The sequence below is a fragment of the Schizosaccharomyces cryophilus genome, assembly GCF_000004155.1.
Source record: "Schizosaccharomyces cryophilus OY26 unplaced genomic scaffold supercont4.5, whole genome shotgun sequence".
Classification (NCBI taxonomy): domain Eukaryota; kingdom Fungi; phylum Ascomycota; class Schizosaccharomycetes; order Schizosaccharomycetales; family Schizosaccharomycetaceae; genus Schizosaccharomyces; species Schizosaccharomyces cryophilus.
The window spans coordinates 684,658-699,583 of record NW_013185628.1 but is presented as its reverse complement, the minus strand read 5'-3'; the positions used below and the strand labels follow the sequence as shown (position 1 = coordinate 699,583).

General features: G+C 38.2%; 7 protein-coding genes across 7 annotated transcripts; 4 read left to right on the top strand and 3 right to left on the bottom strand.

Annotated features, from left to right (window-relative positions):
- Positions 1-153: 153 nt before the first annotated feature.
- SPOG_00581 (fusion cytochrome c oxidase assembly protein) lies at positions 154-2,300 on the top strand (the record flags this gene model as incomplete). The annotated part of the gene is made up of 3 exons (XM_013168756.1): positions 154-1,942; positions 2,126-2,264; positions 2,297-2,300. 3 exons carry the CDS (start codon positions 154-156, stop codon positions 2,298-2,300), a joined length of 1,932 nt encoding a protein of 643 aa, XP_013024210.1.
- A 64-nt stretch (positions 2,301-2,364) lies between these two features.
- SPOG_00582 (19S proteasome regulatory subunit Rpn502) lies at positions 2,365-3,951 on the bottom strand. Its single transcript, XM_013168757.1, has 2 exons — positions 3,855-3,951; positions 2,365-3,800 (listed from the first exon to the last, which is right to left on the bottom strand). The coding sequence occupies exons 1-2, from the start codon at positions 3,936-3,938 to the stop codon at positions 2,553-2,555; spliced, it is 1,332 nt and encodes a 443-aa protein (XP_013024211.1). The 5' UTR covers positions 3,939-3,951; the 3' UTR covers positions 2,365-2,552.
- A 484-nt stretch (positions 3,952-4,435) lies between these two features.
- SPOG_00583 (chaperonin-containing T-complex epsilon subunit Cct5) lies at positions 4,436-6,753 on the top strand. Its single transcript, XM_013168758.1, has one exon. It carries the CDS (start codon positions 4,694-4,696, stop codon positions 6,332-6,334), a length of 1,641 nt encoding a protein of 546 aa, XP_013024212.1. The 5' UTR covers positions 4,436-4,693; the 3' UTR covers positions 6,335-6,753.
- A 515-nt stretch (positions 6,754-7,268) lies between these two features.
- SPOG_00584 (DUF1752 family protein) lies at positions 7,269-10,062 on the top strand. The gene is made up of 2 exons (XM_013168759.1): positions 7,269-8,023; positions 8,071-10,062. The coding sequence occupies exons 1-2, from the start codon at positions 7,918-7,920 to the stop codon at positions 9,660-9,662; spliced, it is 1,698 nt and encodes a 565-aa protein (XP_013024213.1). The 5' UTR covers positions 7,269-7,917; the 3' UTR covers positions 9,663-10,062.
- SPOG_00585 (N-acetyltransferase) lies at positions 9,812-12,851 on the bottom strand. The gene has a single exon (XM_013168760.1). It carries the CDS (start codon positions 11,104-11,106, stop codon positions 10,405-10,407), a length of 702 nt encoding a protein of 233 aa, XP_013024214.1. The 5' UTR covers positions 11,107-12,851; the 3' UTR covers positions 9,812-10,404.
- On the top strand, positions 12,005-13,843 carry SPOG_00586 (gamma-glutamyltranspeptidase Ggt2; the record flags this gene model as incomplete). The annotated part of the gene is made up of 2 exons (XM_013168761.1): positions 12,005-12,359; positions 12,390-13,843. 2 exons carry the CDS (start codon positions 12,005-12,007, stop codon positions 13,841-13,843), a joined length of 1,809 nt encoding a protein of 602 aa, XP_013024215.1.
- Positions 13,844-13,941: 98 nt separating this feature from the next.
- Positions 13,942-14,877, bottom strand: SPOG_00587 (DUF788 family protein). Its single transcript, XM_013168762.1, has 2 exons — positions 14,307-14,877; positions 13,942-14,253 (listed from the first exon to the last, which is right to left on the bottom strand). Exons 1-2 carry the CDS (start codon positions 14,667-14,669, stop codon positions 14,065-14,067), a joined length of 552 nt encoding a protein of 183 aa, XP_013024216.1. The 5' UTR covers positions 14,670-14,877; the 3' UTR covers positions 13,942-14,064.
- Between the last annotated feature and the right edge of the window lie 49 nt (positions 14,878-14,926).

The following is a 14,926-nucleotide window of genomic DNA, read 5'->3' as shown; positions in this document are numbered from 1 at the left end:
AACAGAAGGCAAAAAATGATTTTCTTTCCAAATTTTTTTTAAAAGCGTTACCTTATAGTGAAGTAACAATGCGATTTAGTATGCGAACACGCGCTCATCCCTATACTCCATAGCATTAATTATTTTTTGCTCAATTATTTATGAAACACTCATATGTATCATTTAAGATGGTTTACTCGATGTCATTCTAAAAATTCAATTATCAAATTGAAAAATTGCAGTAAAAATCAGCGCCTTGTGCAGCTGACAGGAGCGAATTGGGGTAACTCTCGATCAAGAAGCTATTCCACGCAGGTTGAACAAGTGAATCAATTGGACAGTGATGCTGCGAAACGTGAATCTTCTACTTTATTTAACTTTCTTTTGAAAGAGCAAAAAAAATCGGGTGATTTGCATCTTCATACTGCTTTCAATCTCTATATGGATGAACTATTAGCCAATGCTGACAAAGGTCGAATCAAAAACCTAACTAATAAAACGCACAAACGTAGGGAAGAAGAAGTAAGAACCCCAATATCTCTCCCTTGGAAAGAAGAGTCTACAAAGACAATGACAGATTATCAAATTTTGGCGTATTTGAAAGAAACGATGCCATACCAGTATGCTTCCTTATATCACATCTTTTACGAAGTGAAAGGTCTTTTGAAGGGTAAACCGAGCGACCAATTGAAAGTTTTGGACTGTGGAAAAGGACCAAGCTTGGGCGCCATTTTGAGTCGATCTTTCTTTCCATCAACAACTCCACCAGCTGTCGTTGAAGAAAACAGATTCCTTCGTGAAATCATAAAACAAGTCAATCAAAATATAATTGCCTCACAGGGTTCTGGGGACATGAATGGTGAAATTTTAGGTCGATTGCCGCTTTCCCAAAAAGGAAAGTACGATTTAATTATAGCTTCTAATCGTCTCCTTGAATGTGGTTCAGAAGAGGAATTTTTTGGATATTTACGTGCGCTTTGGTCTTTGTTAAACAAGGGAGGTATCGTAATTCTTACTGAGCAAGGCTCAAAACACGGCTTTAATGCCATCAAAAGGGCTAGGTCGTTTTTGCTAAACAGAGAAAAAGACAAGGAAAACAATCGGTTAGATGCCCGAATACTAGCTCCTTGTCCCCACGAAGATCGTTGTCCCGTTCAAATAGAGGGCGGTGTGAGAGCAAACGTTTGTAGCTTCAAACAACATTTCTTTTTTCCTTCCTTTTCTCGCATGTACGTTCCACAAGCTAGAAGAAGATCACATTCTCTATCAAATTTTAGCTATGTCGTCTTACAAAAGGGAGTAGCTCGTCAATTAGATACATATAAAGCTATTCAAAATGAACAGGATTTATTGCGGACCGATTTTGAGCTTAATCCTAGCCCTATAAACTGGCCCCGTATAATTCGATCACCTTTAAAGCGTCACGGCCATGTAATTGTTGATGTGTGCGATCACGATGCTCAACTTCGTCGACACATCGTGCCTAAGTCTCAAGGTAAACTATATTACCAAATAGCCAGAAAATCAAGTTTGGGAGACCGTTTCCCCATAAAAGGTAAAACCCAAAGTGTGGAATCAACACATCATTTCCATAAGCACTTAGAAGCTAAGGAACAACCTGCTTCTCTAAATTCCCCTTCCAAGGATCCTTCGCAGCTATCTGAAGAGCCAATACCAAGCTATGCTTTTTCCGGTAGACGATCTTACAGTACGCGATCTTGTTTGAATCAAAATGCATTCAATTCTTCTTCAGGACTACTGAAAGGTTCATTAATTAACAAGCGATACTATTCCCAAAGGTATAGAGTTAATCCGAAGTTAAAATATCAACGCCAAACAACTATTAATTATTTGATTGCTCTCTCTATCTTAGTACTTGGTATAACATATGCATCGGTTCCTCTTTACCGCTTGTTTTGTTCCAAAACAGGATACGGCGGAACCGTCAATACCGATCAAGAGAGTATGAATTCTGATAGAATGGTTCCACGTAGGGAATCTAAACGGATAAGAGTGACATTTAATGGAGATATTGCAGGAAATCTTCACTGGAAGTTGTATCCTCAACAACGAGAAATTTGGGTTCAACCAGGAGAAACAGCTCTTGCTTTTTACACAGCTGAAAATTGTTCTGACGAAGACATAGTTGGCGTTGCTACTTATAACATTGTACCAGGTCAAGCCGCTGTGTATTTTTCCAAAGTTGCCTGTTTTTGTTTCGAAGAGCAAAAGCTGGATGCCCGCGAAAAAGTTGACTTGCCTGTATTTTTCTTTTTGGATCCCGAGTTTGCTGATGATCCAAATATGAAATATGTAGATGATATATTACTTAGTTACACGTTCTTTGAAGCAAAATACGATAATAATGGAAATCTGCTAACTAAGCCAAATTAACAAGCTCTTTAGATAATGTCAGAAATAAATAATTACAATAATACTATCGTTAACATCAAAGTTGATATCCAACAATATTTTATTGAAATCATTCTACGCACGTTAAACAATTATGGAAATTTTGTCATTATACATAAAGGCACGAGCCAAACTTCATTTCGTCTTTTCTGTTTAAACGCTTATTTGGCAACAGCCTGCTGTATCGAATGCATCATTTCCTCTTTTAAGATCAACTGCCTAGTCTTCTCTAGTTTTTGAAGGAGAGCAGAAATATTGGAACCCCATTCGTTAAGTTGCTCATGAACATTCTTAGGTTTCTTAAACGTGATTACTTGGGCAGGACGATCAATACGAGCATAAAATTGATGTTTGGTGATGAGATCAGACAAAAATAATTCGGTTTCCTCGGGACTCATGTCCAAAAGAACACCTAAACGATCACATTCGATACAAGCGTAGTATTTGGCAATTGTACGTATATTGTGTTCAATAACACGCTTGCGCAATTCAGACCAGCGTTTCTCGCCCTTTTCGTCATTTTCGGCGAAAACAGGAGTGTTTCTCAAAACAGAACCGTAAATTTCGGAGATTTTAGGCCAACGCATTAATTCATTAACTGTAAAACACTTCACCAATTGTTGAAGCAAAGGAAGAGAATTCAGTTTATGATCGGCGTTAATACGATGAAGCAAGTCGGCTTGCTCGTTGTCATAGGGGCTCAATAAGACAAAACAGACGACGTTCTCTAAAATCTCCTTCCATTTTTCTGGGTCCTCTTGAACAACAGCAGTATCATAGACGGCACGGTAGTATTTGCAAACATCAAGATAAGCATCGTCGTGCAACCCAATACGAATTTTTTGTTCATAGTATTTGAGTTTCAGTGATTGAACTTCTTCTTTTTCGAAAAATTTTATGTTGATCTTTTTAGTGAAAGTAGATGCCATATAATAATCAGAACGTAATAGGAACAGTCGCACTTGGTCGAGTATAAAACCAACCTTTTCTTTCTGGTCTAGAGAGCCGTATGTTTCGACGGGTTCATTACATAAAATTTCCTGCGCAGCCTTGATATCACCATGCTCTTCTTTGATCTGTGACAAAAGCTGAGTGAGACGAGCTCTTTCGACTTCTACATAAATTTTTCCATCTGTGATTGTTCGTAAAGTCTCAATCAAGTCTATTTTAATCTTTAGGTCTTCAATAGTGGGCAAATAATTCATTACATGTTGAACAAGACTCGTCATTGACTGCTTTAGCTGGCCATGCTTTTTAGACAGGTTTACCAGCTGCTCATTCAGGCCATGGAAATCGCGAGCATGGTATAAAAGATCCGCAATGAAACATAATACTTTAGTATTAGTGATTGCGTCCGAAGCTTGACGCACTTGTTTTTCAAAGATTAGAAGCTTTTCCAAGGAACTGTCCTAAACATTCTGTTAATAAACAAGAAAAAAGCAATATTCTCTTCAATCCCTTACAATATCTACAGTGCTAACGGCACCTAGATCCTTTTTTAATTCGTCAAACTTGTTGGAATAATCGATTTCTGGTTTTACTTCCATTGCCTAAGTTTTGGTTGTTGGAAACGTCTTAGATGCCATGTCTAGCTTTCCATGACGCTCGCTAGTTTGTGTTGCACTGTGTTACGCATTTAACATACTATTGTATTCTATACAAACTCTTGTTTACGCAACGACGTTACATCACACAAGTAAACAACAGTGTGTACGCATTAAGAAAAAAAAACCATATTAACTTGTATAGATGAAATATCAAGAGGATGTGGCTTCAGACTTTGTAGGTAGTTAATGATATCTAATTACTTTTTAAAGTCCTTACTTACATTGCACATTTGAAATCACATTTCTCCTCAAGCATGATATTATTGTATAACTAAGATACGAAGGGCGGATTCCTTAGCGGCTTCAGCACACATTTTTACGTTAGATCACTAATTTTTATTTTTCATTTTTTAAGGAATTCACTTTCACTTTTTGGATAGGATTCCGTCCCTCAACCATTGGTTTAGCGAAGTACAATCATATACGCTATTTACTGAGTTCTGCTCACATAGTAACTGGGACGATGAAGACGAAGTTCAAACTTCACCACTACCACATTTGCTTTCTGCGAATTCAATTATCATCTTAAGGACGTTTATTAAATCCTTGAAATAGAAAATCCCGTTAATTTTAGCGTGGTTTAATTTGAGCACCTTCTGTGGAGAGTCAAAGCAAAGCAGAAAGTGAAAGGAAACGTGTATCCTAAAGTGGACTCAAAGAACCGCTAAAAAGGATTGTTTGTATATTAAAGAATCATGTCAAACTTAGACAATGCTGTTATGGTCCGCGATGACCAGGGAAATCCCTTTATTTTAGTTCGCGATCAGGAGAAGAAGAAAAGATTGCACGGGATTGATGCCGTCAAAAGTCACATCCTTGCTACCAAAACTGTTGCCAATATTGTCCGTACATCTTTGGGACCTCGTGGTTTGGATAAAATTTTGATTTCCCCGGATGGAGATATTACAGTCACGAACGATGGTGCTACTATTTTGGACCAAATGGAAGTTGAGCACCAAATCGCCAAGTTATTGGTTCAGTTATCAAAATCTCAGGATAACGAAATCGGTGACGGTACCACTGGTGTTGTAGTGTTGGCTGGTGCCTTGTTAGAGCAAGCTGAGGTTCTTATTGACAAAGGTATTCATCCTATTCGAATTGCTGATGGATTCGAAAGAGCTTGCCAACATTCTGTTAAGCATTTGGATTCAATATCCGACGTTGTTAACTTTGATAAATTGGATACCACAAATTTGTTCCGTGCTGCAAAGACTAGTTTAGGAAGTAAAGTGATATCGAAAGCCCACGATCACTTTGCCAGAATTGCCGTCGATGCGGTCCTTTCTGTTGCTGATTTTGAGCGTAAAGATGTGGATTTTGAGTTGATTAAAGTAGACGGAAAGGTTGGCGCTTCTGTGGATGATACTACACTTGTCAAAGGTGTTGTCGTCGATAAGGATATGTCTCACCCTCAAATGCCCCATCGTATAGAGGATGCAAAACTTGCTATTTTAACATGTCCTTTTGAGCCTCCCAAGCCCAAGACCAAACATAAGTTGGACATCACATCGGTCAGTGAGTTTGAAGCTCTACAGAAATATGAGAAAGAAAAGTTCGAAGATATGATCAAACACGTGAAAGATGCTGGAGCAAATCTTGTTATTTGTCAGTGGGGATTCGATGATGAAGCTAATCATTTACTTTTGCAGAATGATCTTCCTGCCGTACGTTGGGTGGGTGGACCAGAGATTGAGTTAATTGCCATTGCTACTAATGGACGTATTGTTCCTCGCTTCGAAGATCTTTCTACTGAAAAGCTCGGTAAGGCCGGTTTGGTTCGTGAAGTTGCTTTTGGCACTACTCGTGATAAGATTTTAGTAATCGAACAGTGTGCGAATACTCGTGCTGTGACCATTTTTGTGCGTGGTAGTAATAAGATGATTGTTGACGAAGCGAAACGCGCTCTTCATGATGCTTTGTGCGTTGTACGTAACTTGATTCGTGATAACCGCGTTGTGTATGGAGGTGGTGCTGCAGAAGTCTCATGTTCCTTGGCAGTCAATCAGGAAGCAGAAAAAATTCCTGGCATTGATCAATATTCTATGCGTGCTTTTGCAGATGCTTTGGATACTGTTCCTTTGGCCCTGGCTGAAAATAGTGGTTTATCCTCTATCGAAGCCTTGACCGCGGTTAAAGCACGTCATGTTAAAGAAAACAACTCTCATTTGGGTATCGATTGTCTTCATACAGGAAACAATAACATGAGGGAGCAATTCGTTATTGACCCCCTTATTGGCAAGAAGCAGCAATTACTTTTGGCGACTCAACTTTGCAGAATGGTTTTGAAGGTAAACGACATAATTGTTGCCGGTTCTAAAGACGATGAGTACAATTAAGAATGATACGTGGATGGCTTAAATGAGGTGTTCGGTTGACTCAAAAAAAAACTCTTTGATAGTTTGGAAATGAATAACATTGAAACTAAAGCTGCAAAATGTATAAATAAAGTATATCAGTTGCCGTAGACAATAATAAGGAGACTATTGTGAAAAACAAAGATATAATCAGAGAAAAGTCTACAGCGGCCTGGATCCCCAACAAGGCCCTCAGATGTAACTACACTGGTCGGACAGAAACTGATGTTTTCGTTTAGGTATAGCGGTAGAAACACATTAGTCAACCAGATTCAATGGTTCTGAGCCTACGCACTGTATGCTAACGAATATATTTCCTTTAAAATCAAAGGATTCCATTCTAGTTATAAGGAGCAATTGATTTTATCTATAAAATTCAATAAAAGTAACAAAAAAATTCCTACCTTTTTTTTCTAGAAACAAAGAATATATTCATTTCACATGAGCTTCGCTAACCAAGAAAATAGCCGGAAGCAATCAGCTCTCACATACCGTTTCTACATATCTTCCATTTCTATTTTAATTGTTATTTTTTAAAGCTTTATTAAAAAATATTAGAAAGAAAGGCATTCACCCAGCTAATACAAATACAAAATTTCAGCCCTTTGTCTATGACACATTATTATGTAAACAAACAAAGCGAATCAGTTGAACAGTTTTTCATCATCGATTTTAATGAATCATTACCTTCAACGCCGGGCTTCTTTGTGTTTTTAATTGAAAAAAATCTCCGCGAAACATATTCAGAAAATTCCTTCTAAGACACTTTCTCTAAAATGCCGTTTTTAATCAATATAATTTCTACACCTTGCTGGAACGGGAATGTTTTCTTAGCCGAAGGGATAACGCAATCTAACGATATGAAGTAAACATGTTTGTTTAGTGTTTTATAGATATACCCTCAGGATGCCGACAACGGACAAAGAACCAAGCGCTAAATTTCAGAGAATTTGCTAAAAGCATTTATTTTTTGAGCTAAGTAGGCTGTTTGTCGTTAAGTTCGACGTAAAAGTTGAATTTAACGATCTTTTTGCTGTCAGAACGATTGTATTCTTCAATTTACCATTGCATTTTTTGGGACATCATCTTTTAGAACGAGCTTTTCTTTTATTGTGCGTTCTAAAGCTTTTTTAAAATCATTAGCACGTTGCACATTCATTTTGTAAATCGGCACTTTTGAATCGGCCGTGGAGCTTTTTGTACACGCGCATGCGAGAAAAGCGAACCTATGCCGTGATTTTTCTTTATATGCTTCATCGCTTTTAGTATTTTTTGTGACTTTGGCTGACTACATTGGAAACCCATATTTTTATTAATCTCGAAAGTTTGGATACCGAATAATAACTCAGTTGGTAATCATCAAGCAATCGTCAAGTTTCCTATCTGAGTTTCACCACAGTTTTATTTAAAATTAGAACGCTCTCTTTTCTGTACCATTTTTACGTCTTTTCATTTTTAATCATTTTTCGTTCATTGGCCTATTCTTACTTATATCTTTTCACCTTTACTAGTATTCTTCCCTTTATTGCTTCACATAAGATTATTCTCCTCCTTTACTATACAATATGACGAAAAAAGTACTCTGTTCGAATCCAATGCTATCCTTGGAGACAGAAAATATTGCGAAATTAGGAACTCTGACCGCAGACAATTTGAGCTGCATGTGGAATGGTAATGTTTTTAACAGATGCTCTATATTAACTTATATCTGTTTTTAGTCTTCACCAAATGCGCCGAAAATCTCGAAAATGGTCGTCGTCTTGAAAATCTTTCATGGCGGCTTTGGTATCGTGAAGCCGTCATGACTGACCATGGCGCAAACTCCAATGAATGCATGGAATATTCTCTCCCAGATCTTTCTAGCAGTTGTGATTCTATAGCTTCATCTGCAGATTCCGATGCTGGTGCCTCTATTTACTCCCCTAATAGCAAATCTGACACTATCCGTCTAAATTCAACTACTAATTCCGGAAGCCAGGAATCTTCCGTGCGAGCTAATCCAAAAGATTCATCGAACTCAACTTCTTGCATACGCCCACACACCAGACGTCCCAGTTCCCGTCTACTTTCTTCGGATACATTTAATCAACTTATCTCATCATTTTCTCCTTTAGAGAAGCCCCTTGAGAAGTCGTTTGAGAAACGTTCAGAAAAAGATTCTTCGTCTGCTTACCAAACGTCCGATTACCACCAAGAACCACCGAATGAATCTTCAAACCGTCAAAAGCGACCGACTTTGACTATAACTGTTAGTGAACCGTATTCTACTTCTTCCATGCCAGAACGTCAAAACGATGCATGTTCTGGTAAAATGATTCCTTCTGCTTCTATTTTGCAAAACGAATATACAACAAAAGAAAGCATTTCAAAACCTGTTCCCTCTTCCAGAGTCAAGTCAAAGGCTAAATCAATTAGCGATTCTGTCGTCGCGGCTGCTAGAGCCAAGGAAGCTGAACGAGAAAAAATTGCTAAAGTAACTGTGACACCCAGTAAATCAACTAGCGTTATTCATGGATTTAACCCAAGCATTTCAAAAACAACTCCTTCATCATCCAACAAGACAAAGCCTGCACTTCAAGATCATAATGCCGGATTTTTAAAGCAAATACCTGATGTAAAGAAACATCATCCCTTTTTTTATCTTAGAGGTGCCTATTCTGACAAAAACCACTCACAGTCTTCTTCTATGGTTTCTACAACGGATGATGAAGCTATTTCTACAAGATATTCTGGTGCTTCTAAGTATAAAACAAGGTGTACTGACGAAAGTGGAAATATTACTGCAAAGAGTGACGATGAAGATGCATGGGTGTCGGAAGATGAAGAAGCCAATACTCCTCCTTTCTTTTTTAAGCGCTCTCCTACACCTCATCATACTTCTTCTTATCGAAATAGTGCTTTATCATTGCTTTTGTCGAAAGAGGATAGACCACAAAGTGGGCATAACGACGAGCCGAAAGTAGGCCTGCCGTCACCTTCACCAGTTTTGAATTTTAACGCAGACAATATCGATGTCCACGAAGCCAAGTTTGACATGTCACACTCTAGTTATTTAAGTGATACGGCTTCCCAGTCATCAGAACCAAGGGTTTATGAAATTTCTCATAAAAACGCTAACCGGGCAAAACTACTAAACTCGGAAATTTCGGAGAGTTTAAGGAGAGACCTCTTATGGGAGCGGAGGCAGAAAGCATCTTTGAGCAGCGCAGTCCTTCGAAGGCATTATAAAGCGAATCAATCTGAAGATGAAGATGCTCGTAACAAAGAAGTTGTTGAAAAAGCATTTTCGAATGATTGCTCCGTTTGGTAAAAGTAAAGAAAACTTAGCCTTGAACGCGAGTTTTGAACATGGATTACTGAAATTTCGGGAACTCTTATTTGTGAAGAGTATTTGATCATTGCGAGTTCCTCATTAACATTACTATCATTTCTGTTAATAACGTTTAATAATGTTTCGAACTGGAAACGTATGTATATTAATTATAATTATATATCTTATTGGAAAGCTTGTTATTTGAAAAAGAAAAAAAGGAGAGTGTGAAAAGGTAATACTTGGCGCATGCACTTGTAATATACTACTCATATAAATAAATAGATATGTTTCGAATTCTTGCAAGAAAACAAAAGAAAAATTAGTAAGCTTTTTTTTTTATTTTTGGTGATATCTGATTATTATCTTTTGTTAGAGATATGCAAGAGTTTGTTCCAACCACAAAGAAATAGTAAATGCACCCATATCTCACTTAAGTAAAATGCTCGGTATGTTTTTTTAATTATTAACAGTCATAAACAATACGTTGTAGTATTTTGTTGAGAAGTGATTTTTTGTTTTGTTATTTTTCCAGATAACCATTAGGTATTAGTAGTGTAGTATTTTTATATTTTAGAATAATGAGACAGAAACATCAGCAATTTATAAGGAACATTTTTCGTATGCGGAAATGGTATTTAGGGACCAGAAGAAAGGGAACTATCAAAGCATCAAGTATCTAAAGGAAGATTAAGGTGATGCAGCATGATATGGAAAGTATTATTACCAGTAGGTTACATGTCTATTCCTTCTTGGCATCTCTTATCATGCATGAACTGATTTTAACGATTTCACCAGTTTCGTCATCACGAAGTTCAGTAGTAACAGCTGTACGATAGCCTAAATGTTCATACATACCAAAACCGATCGTACTAGCAACCAAGAAGGAAGGAAGACGATGCATATCGGCATCATTATGGACAATGTTCAGTAAAGCCTTTCCAATCCCCCTTTTCTGGATTTCCGGATCAACGGCAACCAAGTGAACGTGTAAAAAGCCACCAGGATGATTAAATAAACCGGTTTTGTAAAGCGCAGTTCCATATTGGACCTCATTGTACTGCATGCGACGTTTGACAGCGCCAGCATCGTACCACCAATAAAGAAATCGCTCATAAAGAGAATTCACCCAATTCATCAATTTTTGATAATAAGAGAGCTGCGAAGAAGTATGAGGAAACTGCTCATAAGCCAAAAAGCCAAGGTAAGGACGGGACGAAGTATATGCTACCTTGCATTTTACATGAGGATCGAAATAAGCTTTTCTGCCAAAATGCTTTGTAATCGCTACCAAACCTGAAGGGGAGACACCGCGAAATCTCCATTGCCATGTGTCACTGTCCTGAAAAGCACGAAGGTTCAGAGCCGTAACTGGTCCAAGGTCTGCATATTTCAAGTTGCGGAATTGCAAGGCTTCACCATCTACCAAATGAGCTTCTGACATTTCAATAATCAACAATAAGGTATCCCACTTTTTCTAAAAAAAAAAAATAAATGATGTAGCTCGACGACGAAAGAGAACTGGGTAAAAGATCCAGTTTTCTATATTTTGCTTATTTGTAAAGAACTCCAAATAACAACACACAATCAAGAGTTTGTTAGTCTATAAAAGTAGCTTTTTCTTTCAACCACGGGTCTTTCAGTGTAACAAGGACGCGTTCCCTCCTTCAAACTTTTATTTCACAAAAGAAACCAAAATGATAGCCAAAAAGCCAATAACTAATATTACAGCTTCCAAAAGAACTAGTCTATATTACTCCTTGAGAATACTCACTACTGTTTGGAGATAGAATGGTATCTCCTCTTTTGCTGTTGTCGCGTGTAGCAGGAGGAATGAACAAAGTGCATCCGTACGCATTACAGTGTTAAGTACAGACCTCACTCTTCTCGCAAAGCTCTTCCTAATCATTCCATTGATTTGCTGAGACTTATAAGTGTTTAAACAGTCTTTTCTTATATAAATTCTTCAAATTGTTTTGTTAGTCTTTGAGCGTTTGGACGGTGAAAGGCTTCGTGAATTTTTTGTTAGACCTGAATTGCTCAGGATCTAATCGGTCACAATAGAATAGCAAGTTAGGTTCCCATAAAGGAAAAGGTCTCGTTTCTCGTGATTCATTTTTCGGGGTCCTTCAACGTTGTAGGATTCAGTAGAAAACTCAATCTGAAATCCTAAACGCGCGACAATCTCTCTCTGAGCCAAATCAGTGTTCGGAAAGTCATTGAAACCTTTTCTTGCCGCTTGACAATCTTTCTACTTCCTAATATCTTTGTTTATTTCATTTCATATTGTCTTTATTCTTCGTTCAGATCTTTAGTAAACAACGGATCATTCTCTACTTAATATGTCTAATTTGTCAATTACAACTCCGTTGCTGAATGACTGGAGTTCGTATTTGACAAACCAACATGACTCTGACTGGGAAGAAATACATCGCGCTCGTCAAAATCGATATTTTCGATTTAAGATACGTCATGTCGCACTGCTAATATTCGGAACTGGGATCTTAGCTCTGCTCGTATTCCTTTATGCATTTAACCCTCCTCTTCATCCCCCGGGTCAATTTACAGGACATAAAGTTAAAGGAAAGTCAGGCGCTGTCGCGACAGAAGTCGTTGGATGCTCTAACATTGGCATAGACATCCTAGCAATGGGCGGGAATGCGGTGGATGCGGCGGTGGCTTCTACTCTTTGTATTGGTACTGTAAATTTTTGTTCTAGCGGTCTAGGTGGAGGAGGTTTTATGCTTATTCGACTGCCAAATGATACAGCTCGCTCCATTAATTTTCGTGAAATGGCTCCCGCTAATGCCTCCAAGCATATGTTTGACGGAAACCCTATGCTAGCCCGGGTTGGGGCTCTATCCATTGGCGTTCCCGGCGAATTAGCCGGTTTATATCATGCATGGGATCATTATGGACAGCTTGAGTGGCTCAAAATTGTCGAACCAAGTATCAAGCTTGCAAGGGAAGGATTTACAGTAACACCGGCAATGGAACACTGCTTGCTGGATGATACTACTAAAGACCTGATTAATGACCCAGTTTGGGCTTCTGTTATTGCTCCTTATGGAAGGTTATTAAAGGCTGGTGATATAATGCGTCGTCCTGCCTTTTCAAAAACCTTGGAGATTATCGCCAAGGAAGGTGTTGAACCGTTTTATAAAGGCTCTTTAGCTGATTTGATGGTTGCCTTTATCCAGGAACGTGGAGGCATTATAATGAAGGAAGATTTTGAACAATATTTTCCAGTGGTATCTGATGCCATTGAGACAACCTATAGGGGCCATGATGTTCTCACATGTCCTCTTCCGACCAGTGGGCCAGCTTTAATTGAAGGACTAAATATATTAGATGGATTCCCCATGGATTCTTCTTCTTTATCTTTTACAAAAAGATTACACTTGCAGGTTGAGGCGATGAAATGGTTGTCTTCTGGACGCACCCAGTTTGGTGACCCGGACTTTATTCAAGAAAATTTGCCTCTTATTTCAACAATGATGTCGAAAAAGTTTGCATCGGACGTACGTAGAAATATCTCTATGACAAAAACATATTCGTGGGAGCATTATAATCCCTCATACGATATTCCTGTCAACCACGGAACAACACACATTGCTGTCAAGGATGATGAAGGTTATGCGGTTTCTCTTACATCCACCGTGAATTTGTACTTTGGGTCGCAGTTGATGGATCCTGTTACTGGAATGGTTTTTAATGATGAAATGGATGATTTCTCTATTCCAGGGTCTTCAAATGCATTTAATTTGACTCCATCTCCATGGAACTATATTGAACCGTACAAGCGTCCCGTCTCTTCTGCCGCTCCTACGATTATTAGCAACAAACAAGGTGATTTCGAATTGGTGATTGGAGCAAGCGGTGGTAGTCGAATAGTTACTGCTGTTCTGGATGCTATTGTAAAGCGTGTAGATATGCATTACGACATCGAGTCTATGGTTGCTAGCGCACGCTCTCACCATCAACTGCGACCTAATGTGTTGATCTTGGAAAACGGATTTTCGAAAATGATTGCATCGAGAATCAAAAAGTACAGACATAATGTGCTTCGATTAAATCCTAGACAGTGGCCATTGAGTGCTGTTCAAGCTGTTATGGAGCACAAGGATATAATATATGGTATGAGTGATCCTCGAAAGTACGGACAAGCTGCTGCATATTGATGATTTGTAATGATTCCAAGGTGATTTGATTAAATGATTAATTTATTTTTTATTTTTTTTGTTTATAAATTTAATTTGCGAAAAGAAGATATAAGAAGAAGAGAAAACTTGTATCGATTAGCTTTGTAAGAAATGTAACTTACAGAATCTCTTTGATGTGTTGACCTAGACCGTCTATGTAAATTACAGAAAGGTTCTTAAAAGAACTAGAGCATTGAAAATCAACCAGAATGGTACTTGTTCGACTTTTTGCGGAGCTTTTCTTGACGTTTTGAAAGAGGCCTACTAGCAGTAGGCTCTTCCTGTACCGAGGAGGCAGGGTCATTAGAGCCTTGGTTCCTGAATTTTTGTAATTGCTCAAGTCCCATACGTAACAAAGGAAAGGCTTTATATCCAACAAAGATGGGAACCTAAAAAGTGTGTTAGTAAAAGCAAAATAGGACGGAGAGTCATTGTTGCGTACTAGCAAATACAAGGCAAAAAACTTGGTAGAAGTCAGGGCAGAAAGGAAAATTACAATCCAAGAAAAGTACATATAATCAATCATGTACGATGTAACACCCTGCTGTAAGAGATCCTGGCCCACGTACAGCAGAGCGCCTTTAGAATCGTATTTGGGAGCGGCCGCACGGTAAAGCTGGTAATGTAGGAAACCCGAGGAGCCCGCAGCAAAGATATATAAGAGTTTGGAGAACTTGGAAAGAGGACTACGAAGAAAAAAGCGAAGCAAGACGAATAAGAAGTTGACAGTGACATCGGCCACGAGCATGAACATTAGAATTCGCTTGTTTTGCAATGCTAGTTTTTTTTGAGCAGCGTTTGCCATTTTGTAATTTTATGGATAAGATAAAATAAAAAGAAGTGCCAAATGGAAAGATAAGTGCAAAGTCCAGTTGTCAGAGTCGCTACTTTAAGGACGATATATTACACACTTTTCGCAAAGAATTATAGTTTCTTACGGTAGGCTACGGTTTTTTAGCAATGTTGCTATTTAATACTTTCAATTCAAGTAGACCCTTTTTAGTGAAAGGAAGGGAGCTAACAGGAAGATTGAAATCGTATTACTATAATACGATATTAAAA